Genomic DNA, 11155 nt, shown 5'->3' on the forward strand with positions numbered 1-11155 from the left:
ACAGTCGCTGTCTCCCGCCAAAGCTTCTCACATTAGTTTTGTCACTTGTTTAAAGTGATGATCGCTTTCGAAGCAGTGCATCTTGAGGCTTTGAAACTTTTACGAATCTTTTGTTACGAATCATTAGGTTTGTTCGACTACATGCGGCGCCGCAAGAACCGACAGCCGGATGACGTCAAAGTACCGCGAGAATGATTCAAGAAATCATATTTCTCGCTCTCGCGATACTTTGAAGTCATTCGGCTGTCGATTCTTGCGGCGCCGCATGAAGTCGAACCGGACAGAACTGCTTTTACACTATTTTGACCAGCAGGTGTCGCCAGCGTGTGTGGTGTTTCGAACTCTTCGAAAAACTGAATCAATTTTCGAACCAATTGGTTCAATTGATTCGAAGCTTCAAAAAGCTTTAATTGTTTCTCCCATCACTACTTATTTAACTTAAAGAAGCTGCACGAAGAAGCTTCAATTTTAATATTTATTTATTACATATTTTTAATATTAGCTTGGCTTCTTAACGTTTAAAACAATGCAAAAACAAAAACAAATAAAACAATAAAATAAAATAAAATAAAATAAATAATAAAAAACAAGTCAAACAAAAAAGGTTGTAGACTATATATAAAAGTAGCCCTAGCCCTACAGATTGTTTTATCCATTGTGGTAGCCCTTGCTCACAAAAAGGTTGGAGACCACTGATGTACACTATGAACTCGGGCATCTTACTTATTTTAGAAGGGAAGTGTCAGTTTCAGATTGTTTACTAAACAGAAAGAATCGTGTTTTTTGCAAGAAAGTACAGAACATACATACAGAAAAGTAGGCATACATTATTGTCATATCCACATATACAATAAACCAAGAAATAAAATAAAAAACAGGCCAAATCCATGTTCGACCTTGTTCGACTTCATGCGACGCCACAAGAGCTGACAAGCGGGTGACATCAAAGCACCGCGAGAGCGATTCGAAACATCATAGAGACACGTGTGATTTTGAATTGCTCTTGCGGTACTTTAACGTAATCCGCGTGTCCGGGGAGTCATGAAGTCGAAAAAACTGATTGACAAGCGGTTTTGCCTGGTCTAGTATGGCGGTGCAGTTGACGCACGATTTCATGGTAAGTTTTCCCAGACATGGCTTATCCTAAAATGTATGTTTGAGCTGCTTTAATTTAAAGCGTAACTAAACCCCTGGTCAGAGGCTGACTCCACCCACTGCAATATTTGAAAAATGCAAGAAAAGTGGGCAGATCCCAACGGAGATAGAGGGGACGAACTAAGCTCGTATCAAGTGTGTGGTGAGATCGTAACAAGGGCGTGGTGAGCTTGAACCTGCTTACGTCACGAGTCATTTCTTGGACCCAACATCCAATAGGAAAATTCAACTGCAGTAGCCACCGTTCAACCTCAAGAGGGCAGCACTCAGACGTTTTTACACCATATATTGTAGTATTGAAACACTTTATATCCAAAAGTCAAAAAACTTACTAAAATCAATGAACAGCACTAATAAAGCATCATTCTTACAGATCATTAACTAAAAAAGTTGGTTTGGGGTTTAGTTACTCTTTAAAAACACCTTGTCCTGATTAATTTTAACACATTTTGTTGACATTGTTTTGGCTTCAGATGCACACCTGTAGTGTTTTTTTGTACCTCATGTTTGTAAAATCTTCTTAAATGACCTAATATTAATAAGGCCTAGTCCCAGATTAACCCAAATCTTGTCCAGGAAACTGCCCCCTAATATATCTAAGGCATAGACATGAATTTATATAAAACCCGTCCAGGAATCCACCCCAAAGTGTCTTTAAATAGGGCACAAGTATGAAACTAGAACGCAAGCCGTGTAAACGTAGTCTTCAAGTAACAATTAAATAATGTTAACTTGTAATGGGGGAGTGTAGGGGAAAATGACTTACATTTCAAAATCTAAATGACAAACACACTTCAAATATGTGGGTAACTTTGCAACGACAAAAACTACTAAAATCCCTTTCTGTCGAGCATTTGGACTTGATGCTTTTTCTATATGCATCCCTACACTTAAATTGAGATTAGTTGTATTTGCACTGATTTGAAGACTAACCAGCAAATACTGTAACAGTTATCAACGACCTTAAAACAAGTAGCACATTTTCTATTTTTTTAAGCAACTTTTTACTGTATGCACAAAAACAAGGATACCACAGAGATGAACTGCACAATTTTATTCAGGCACAAGAGGGAGCCATTTTGGCTTAACACGAGTCAGCGTTCAAGTCATTTCAGCATGACAAACAGTATACACGCATACAAACAGAGATACACACGTACACCCAAAACCCAACAAGGCCACAAAGTCAACTTTTAAAGTGCTTAACATGTCAAGTATCACCAGAAAAAAAATCCTTAATTCTTGCCAAGCTATGCATGTGTTTGCGACCCATTAAACAAGGACACCAGACTTTTCAATGGCTGAGAAACTAAATCTGCAGGCAAGAATACAAGGTACTAAACACCAGAATAAACCCAGCCGCTTTTGAAATGGTAGGATTTGCAATTTAGTGCATTTTAAATGCAGCTACTTTGGGTTACAAGCATGTGCATCTGTATCCAGTAAAGCCTTTCAAATCACTGTATTACAAAAACCTGAATAAACCCAATGTAAACATTTAGGAGCAATCTTTTAACATTGGCCTCCAGACTGACTTTGAACTATTGAACGTGAACTTTCAAACATGCGGTTGCACCATGCGTAACCAAAAGCGCAACGTAACTAGAACCTTCAATAGATCCAAAATGTCCCATCCTCCTTTTTTGTGCCTATACTGTAGAGATAGATGTTCAGTCCTGATACAGTAAGAAACCAGAAAAGGTGCTGTATTTCCAACTGCTGCCATAGATGGCGCCACGATGAAGCCGCAGCCACACCTGGTCTCCCTGGAACAGCTGTAGGACAGCGTGGTTACTGGCGGTCTCGTGATCCGGAGCTCCGTCGTTAGCGTACGCGGACACCATCACCTCGTCGTTGCGCATGAGGTTGACGTACAGGGGCACGCTTACCGCCAACTTCAGGATGTGGAAGATGAAGACGTAAGAGCCTGAAGCAGGGCAAGTGAAACGCCCGGTGGCCGTGTCGAACATTTCGCCAAGGTTGGTGTGCATTATCTCGAAGGCGATTGGCTGGTCGAGAGTGCCGGGTGCGAAGTTGGCAGTGCGGGCGGCGGAGAAAGCCACGCGGAGTTGGGTAACGGGGTATACGTGAACGGGCATGAGCGTGTGGGGGCCCTGGGGGGTGATGGGTACTTCCATGGGTGCGATTGAGAGGGTGTCGCTCATTCCAGAGTCGAGTGGATACCCTCCATCCCGGTCTGGGCTGCTCACCTGCGATGAGTCACTCCAACCAGCTGTTGAGTTGAAAAATAAAGACCAGAGCTTAATTTAATTAGTTTTAATTTATATAAATTTATACTTACAACTGGTTGAATGGGCTTTTCTCAGTAATACAATTTCACAAGTATTAGAAACACTACCATTTTCCAACTTAAGCCCCGTTCAGACCCCCAGCTAAAGGTCCACTTACCGTGGGTTCACACCAGCCACGCCACGTGACCTCCAGACGCGCGTCACCGCGTCTTTACATTGACTTAACATTAAAATCACTTGCGCTTGATGCTTCTACCGCAGCTCATCTGAACACAGCATTAGAAAACCTGATCTTGATCTTTTTCAACCCCTCCGTTTTGCCAAGAGCGCTTGCGACATTGCGGCTGGCAGTAGGTTCATTTTCATTGAGACAAACCTGTCAATCAATTTTAAACGTACATTTTAACGGTAACCTTGGTGTTGTCATCAAAAAAAAAAGTAAAATAAATGGGTCAAATTGGTTGCAAGGCCACCGGGGTTTCTTTCTACCTGACTGGTGCACGTTTACATTTGGGTCCAGTCGAAAAAAAAAAATTAGCCACTGGTTCGGGTCTGACTCGAGTCTATTTTTGTCAGGTTTGTCTCGGGTCGGGTTTTTAAGAAAATATGTAATTGGCAGTGGCAGTTCACTTAAGTCATTCAGCTTGACAGCTTTCAGCGACACCTACTGTTGGCGACAGGAAGTGGGCATGTACAGTAAGATGAAAAAGTTAAGAAAAGTTCAACTACGCAAATAAATGACTTTCGGGAGCAAAGCTCACATTAGTCTCTCATCAGTATATAACCATTCCTACGACAACCAGAATTAGGAATACCTCCTAACAACCTAATTGAAAGAGACGGGCGACACCATCCAGAGAAAGTCTCTGGCGGTCTGAATGGGTCTTTAGTGCCAAGTACAGACTGTATGAGTAAATTCTTATACCACTGTTTCGTTGCGTTGCTGTGCATCCACCTCGTTTGAAGTTCTGCTGATATCCGTTTTCCTAGAACAATTAAAAAAAATAACAACGCTCAGTTTATGAAAATTACAATGCTTTTGAAACAGTACAAATATTAAAATATGCTTCATCCCAACACAAGTTAAATGTCTTACTCTGGGCACAAAAAGACCAGACGTGGGGTCCCTGTGTGCACTGTGGGTCTGGGAAATGAAGCCCCCTACTGGAGAACGCGCACTCACTCTGTAGGCCTCATAGCCACCTACAATTTGGGTTTATGAAAAAAAAAAAAAAAAAAAAAAAAAGGTAAAACACATACCCAAAAAAACTAAGCAATGCTAAAGTCCAATTAATAACGATTATTTTAATAAACCACAAAGCAACATAGCTATCAAAAATGTTATGTTACAAGCTAGGACAAAAACATAAGACATAACAGGTGGGTCCATGCAAAGTCTCCCCCTTCACCAGATAAGCCCTTGGGCCCAAAAGTTTGAAAAAAAAATAGTAAATAAACTTGTGCAAGAACGTTTGGATGCTCTGTTATGTTGTAAGTTGTATATAAAGATGATATCAAGGTGAAAGTCTAAATGGAGAAATTGTGTGAAGGACAAAGAGAGAATCAGGAGGGGAAAGGTACCTCTGAAGCCACCAGGTGATCTGTATGAGTGAAGCAAACCTCTGCCTGCACGCATCATACCTCTCGCTGTCCCACGGTGGTAGCTGACCTGACCCAGACGAGACTGTGGCTGATGGGCAGAGAACACATGACCACCTGCACTGACCGGACACTCCAACTGGTACTGGCCCTCTGAAAGGACACGCATAATTGGTAGGCAAGAGTAATTGACCCATGGCTAAGCCACGCCCCAAAAGTGCACATATCAACCCAATACACTCGAACAATCTTTCCTTCTACGTCCATTGAAATGCATTGCAGTTAGTCAGTTTTCATTCCTTTTTATTTGAAGTTAAAAATGGTCAAACTGTGTGCATGACGTGCATGCAAGTTGCAACTCCGACACTAGGTATCCAGAAAGGCTGGGCAAAGGTGTGTATTTTTAACCCTCTCCCAAGCCACATCTCAAAGATAAGGGTCCGCTAAATAATCCAGATTAAGTTTTGCGGTAGACCACAACACCAACTAAACATGGATAAATTAAACAAGGATGTCTACATCTGTTCTAAGGCAAGTCAACAACGCATTTGAACGTTATCTTTAACATCTCTACCGTAACGCTAGCCTAACACTAGAAAACGTTAACGTTAGCTTCTAGCTGTGTTTTACATCATGTCACTTCGCTTCACATTACATCACTTCGAGAAGTGTTTTTTGTTGTGTAATAGCAATGTTGTGCTGAATGATTCATGTAAATATTGTAGCACCAAACTAACGGAGAGGTAACTTACTCATGGTAAAGATGGTAAAAATGCTTGTCATGGAAACGTATACTGAAGCTTTTCATCGAACTTCTCAACAATAAAATTATTAATATAACCCTCAAATGCATAGTTAAGGCCCTTTTGGTAACTTCGAGATGATATATAGTCTTTCTGTCTCCGAACAACAAAGTTTGTTTTTACTACATCATTGTGGATAAACGGTCTAAAAGCGCCAAATGGAACGAAACTTTAAATTTACTCCTTGAAAAAACAATGTTTAAGCCTCACATTTAATTTTTATGTATGTGCATTTTACCAATCTGGAGGTCATCTTCAGGCAGGTTCAGTTCAGGTGGTGTCTGGGTGCTGGCTGTGGAGTAACTCGAGGTTTTAGCTGTAGCGTAACTCGAATGCATGGATTCGGAAAATCCACTTTCATCCGACTTCATCTCTGAGCTCTTACTGATGGGCAAAGAGGACACGCTGAACACCTGACCAAGAGAGAAGTTTGAGCTTAATGCAAGATCACAGCTTGAGACAAGTTGTACGTAACCAACAATTTGCCTACAGAGTGAATGTTGTGGAAACTGTTGTCTGGACTGATGGATCGACAACTAGGTGGAGTCGTAAATGTCTGCATAGGGGTTGATACTCCATTGCATAACGGCTGCTTTCCTGCCTGACACAAAAAAAAAAATCCAAGAATCTAGTAAATTAACATCCTTCCAAGAGTATATACACATTTATAAAAAAAAAATTCCTAATGTGGAAAGTCCAAACCTGTACAGAGCTCTTGTTTTCCAGGGGGATTGTGATGGATGATCCTCTGCGGTACAAAGGTGGAGAAGTGAAGCCCTCAATTTGTTTCTACAGACAAACACAAAAGGGACAAACAACTTAACCTTAATTTACAACAGTATGCTATAAGGTAGGATTCACATTATGGCTGTTTTAGTAATGATTATGTCCCCCCGCAGTATTCCGAACTACATCCAGTGATTCAATTCCAACATTAATTCAAGTCATCACTAAACATAAAATATAATTTGGGTAAAATTGTGACTCTCCGTACCTGTGGAGTATCTTCATTGTGCAGACTGAGGTCAGAGCCAGTTATAGACCGGTCTCCATTCGACAGACAGTCTTGAGTTTCCCCAGACAGCAGAATCCTTAAGGGAGTGCTCTACGATTACATAAAAATTATTTATTAAAAAGGCATCACATCAGGATTCATTGTCAAAGGAGTCCATTTGAATCGCTTACACGCTGAGATGGAGGCAGAATATCTGACGGACTTCTTGTTAAATCCCTTTGTGCTGTATATTAGAAACATAATTGAACGGCAGGTTATCACGCATATACATGTACATACAGGGGGTGTGGTCTAAAAAGGTGTGGCTGGTACCAATGGGAGTAGAGGATCCAGGAGACGGCCGACTTTTCTTAGTCCGACAGCTACTGGGGGAAGTTTCCCCATCCAGAAGAGACTCCTGCACACATTGATAAGATCATGGAAGTCCCTTAAGCAGGGATAGAACTCAAGTTTGTTTAAAGGGACACTCCACTTTTTTTGAAAATATGCTCCCCTAGAGAGTTAAACATTTCATTTTTACAGTTTTTGAATCCATTCATCCGATCTGCGGGTCTGGCGGTCCCACTTTTAGCATAGCTTAGCATAATCCATTGTATCTGATTAGACCATTAGCATCGCGCTCAAAAATAACCAAAGAGTTTGATATTTTCCTATTTAAAACTTGAATCTTCTGTAGTTACATCGTGTACTAAGACAGACGGAAAATTAAAAGTTGTGATTTTCTAGGCAGATATGGCTAGGAACTATACTCTCATTCTGGCGTAATACTCAAGGACATTGCTGCCGTAACATTGCTGCACGAGGCGCAATGATATTACACAGCACCTGAAAGTAGTCCCTTGGTAACTTTCAATAGCAGGGGACTATTTTCGGGCACTGCGTAATATCATTGCGCCTCCAGCAGTCATGTTACGGCAGCGAAGTCCTTGATTATTACGCCAGAATCTTTGGTCTAATCAGATTCAATGGATTGTGCTAAGCTATGCTAAAAGTGGTAGCACCAGACCCGGAGATTTGCTGAATGGATTCCAAAACCGTAAAAATTAAATGTTTAACTCTAGGGGAGCTGGAAAATGAGCCTATTTTCAAATAAAAGTAGTGTGTCCCTTTAAGCCACAAACTACAGAAAGTTTTAAAGAAAAGTGCCTGCATGAAGCTGAAGGATCCAGAGATCTGGTCCATCAGGGACTCCAGCTGCTGTTTGCGCTGAACGGGGTCCTTAGGTAACTGAGAGGGAGAGCTGAAGACTTCCACCGCAACAGGCATCTGAATGCCATTGAAAATAAATGTAAATGAGTGTCAATTTTTGTACACAGCTGTTCCCCAAAGATATAACTGGATGCAATGAATTGTATTAACATCCCCATTTTAATTCCAAGACTTTAAACAAGTGAAGAGATTATAATGGATCTAAACAACTTACTGGTTTACAGTCTTGATCCCCCTTGCCCTTCCTCTGTCGTTTCTGGAAAAGCATAATAAAAAAGCAAACATTTTTAGAAATTGTGTCACCATATATCCTTCAATAGTTTTGGACAGTTCTCTACCTCTTTGGATTCAATCATAGGCCTCTTTGTAATGTCTGGAGTCTTGGGGATCATCCCTGCTGCCCCTTTGTATGGCTTCTGTATGGTGGGCTTGGAGGCTTCCATGGGATCAGAAAACTCCATTTCCCATGAGTCTGGTGGCTCTCGTTCCTTCATTGCCAAAAACTCATCCCTCCAAGTACGGGGTGGCGTATTCTCACCCTGACCTCGCACCGCGACGTCCGTCTCAGCTGCGTACCTTCTGTTAAGAAACTGCCATCATTTGGAAGTTACTTGTCTGTTTGTAATCGCACAAGACACGTATGGTTTCATAACAGGTGCATGAAGTTGGTTTACCTCTTTTAAAGGCACTTCTTTTGAACTCGGCTTCACAAGAGCTAAAAATGTAAATATATCCTTGTGTAAGAAAAATAAAAACATGCATTCATTGAGAAATAAATGAGTCAAGTCTCACTCGAGAGGCTACATGGTCTGGATGGAGGATCAGCCTTTTGGTTTTCAGATTTCTCGTGGCTGTCATTTTGAGGAAGTGGTATGCGATCAAAAAAGCCACAGTCCACGAGTCGAAGCAGCTTCTCCTTCATGTTCTTATCTGTGGAAGAATGACAGCCATCCCATGATAGCAAACTCATGTCCATAATATACAAACTACATAAAATCTAAATCACTTTGTGTATTGACCCTGTAGATTTTAAAAGATCTATTAATGTAACAGTAGAATACAAAATGACTATTCTCCAAGCCATAGACATAATATATGGATCCAGCATAGACTCTGCACTAAAACGACGCATGTATGAGCAACACGTGCTCGCTGCACAGAAGTAGTGTGAATGCTCCAACAAGTGACACTAAAAATTAGTGATGCACCGATGTATCGGCCGATTTTTGATGAATTTGAAACCATCGGCATATCGGCAATAGCCCGAGAAAGGCCGATACCGATTGTTTATTAATTAACTGCATAAAGAAATCCATTATATGTAAAAAATGAGTTAATGTTGTTAATAAAATAAATGCTGAATAGCAAAAACCACCTTTGAAGGTTGTCATGCTGTCTTTTTATATTTGTTTTAGCTGAATTTGTGCCTCTCTTATTATGTTGGTCAGTTGAATGTTAATTAGATCAAATCCATGTTCAGTAAAAATAATTTTATGCAGAAATAAACTAGCTAATAAACCAACTGTATAGTATTGTATACAAGTGTTTAATATCGGTACCGGCCAGAAGTTATCTGTTTAAATCGCTATCGGCCCAAAAAATCCTATCGGTGCATCCCTACTAAAAATACATACTTATAATTAACGCATGTATTGTGAAACCATCAGCTACGTGTCTGGAACTGCCGAATGCAGCATCTATGTGCATATATATCTATGGTCCGATCAGGTGCAACCGAGTGGAAGCGAGGACTAATTCACATATTTATAGCTCCACATATACTAAATGAGGCAAGCTTGTCCGGAACTGCCGAATGCTGCACCTATGTACATGTATATCTACGGTTCATGCCGGTGCGTTGTGGTGGAGGCAGGGACTAATTCGCATATCCATATCTACATTAAGAGCTGCTGTGATTTTTGCATGCGTGTTTGTGTAACGCTGGATTCGATTGAAATAGGGCGTTCCCAAACGGGTCAAAAACGACATCAATGCGAATCTGTGATAAAGGTGACATCATGCGCATGTGTTAAAGGTGTAACGTGTTTTTGATTTCGAAACGCAATGAGAAGCTACAGTAGCCGTCACAGGATAAACATGTCAGCGTCATCTAAGACAAAAAGCGCTCTGTAGAACAGTTAGTATCATAATTTATCCAGAGATAGTGGGATAATGTTTTTGTGCATAAACATAGATCCACGTATACTAAATGAGGCAAGTGTGTCTGGATCTGCCAAATGCTGCATCTATGTACATGTATATCTATGATTCATCGTCTATAACTGTCAAATGCAGCATCTATGTGATATATCTATGGTCCAAGCAGGTGCAACCCAGTGGAGGTGGGGACTAATTCGCATGGTCAGCAGTGTGACTGAGAAGAGGCAGGGACTAATTTGCATATTCATAAATCCACATTTACTAAATGAGGAAAGCCTGTCTGGAACTGCCGAATGCGGCATCTATGTACATATATATCTACGGTTCATGCTGGTGCATTGTGGTGTGAAGACAGGGACTAATTCGCATATTGATATCCATGTTTCGAGATAGAGACAGAGCGCAGCGCGTCATAACCTGAAAACCACGCCCACCGGGGGGAAAACAATCCAACCGTCTCCATTGACTTTGTATAGCGAGAGGCCGCCTCCTTGTCATTTCTGGCTTATAACAAAAAACAGAATAATGCCTTAAAGCTGCTGTGTGACAATATGTACAGCTAACAAGCCAAAGAACCCAGAAATACGTTTTTATAAGCTGTCGACCTCAAAAAACGAGCGTTTAAAGACACAAAAGTGGAAAAAAGGCAACTTTTCATAGTACTCCTATTAGTAGAACTGCGTCCACTAGGGGGAAATGTAGTCGGCGATTCACTTTTTTCTCCTTAAAGGTTGGGTTTTACTGCTCGACAGCTTATAAAAACTTATTTCTGGGTTCTTTGGCTTGTTAGCTGTACATATTGTCACACAGCAGCTTTTAGGCATTTTTGTTTTTTTGTTATAAGCCAGAAATGACAAGGAGACGGCCTCTCGCTATACAAAGTCAATGGAGACGGTTGGATTGTTTTCCCCCCGGTGGGCGTGGTTTTCAAATTTGCATAACTGCGCTCTGTCTCTATGGTA

At 41.0% G+C, this 11155-nt stretch overlaps 1 protein-coding gene across 3 annotated transcripts in view; it reads right to left on the bottom strand.

Moving 5' to 3' along the window:
* Positions 1–2194: 2194 nt before the first annotated feature.
* Positions 2195–11155, bottom strand: part of caprin2 (caprin family member 2) — an 11327-nt gene continuing 2366 nt past the window's right edge. For 2 of the 3 annotated variants that reach the window (XM_073814689.1, XM_065284862.2), the window contains 15 exons: positions 8826–8963; positions 8708–8748; positions 8372–8623; positions 8248–8289; positions 7971–8090; positions 7137–7221; positions 6995–7047; positions 6804–6914; positions 6512–6598; positions 6300–6410; positions 6048–6222; positions 4989–5159; positions 4504–4610; positions 4333–4393; positions 2195–3388 (listed from right to left, as the gene is read on the bottom strand). In XM_073814689.1, the coding sequence (XP_073670790.1) occupies positions 2826–3388; positions 4333–4393; positions 4504–4610; positions 4989–5159; positions 6048–6222; positions 6300–6410; positions 6512–6598; positions 6804–6914; positions 6995–7047; positions 7137–7221; positions 7971–8090; positions 8248–8289; positions 8372–8623; positions 8708–8748; positions 8826–8963 (2117 nt within the window). In that variant the 3' untranslated portion in view covers positions 2195–2825. The remainder of the gene's footprint in view (positions 3389–4332; positions 4394–4503; positions 4611–4988; positions 5160–6047; positions 6223–6299; positions 6411–6511; positions 6599–6803; positions 6915–6994; positions 7048–7136; positions 7222–7970; positions 8091–8247; positions 8290–8371; positions 8624–8707; positions 8749–8825; positions 8964–11155) is intronic. The other variant, XM_065284863.2, reaches the window with a different exon arrangement.

The sequence above is a fragment of the Paramisgurnus dabryanus genome, chromosome 1, assembly GCF_030506205.2.
Source record: "Paramisgurnus dabryanus chromosome 1, PD_genome_1.1, whole genome shotgun sequence".
Lineage (NCBI taxonomy): Eukaryota > Metazoa > Chordata > Actinopteri > Cypriniformes > Cobitidae > Paramisgurnus > Paramisgurnus dabryanus.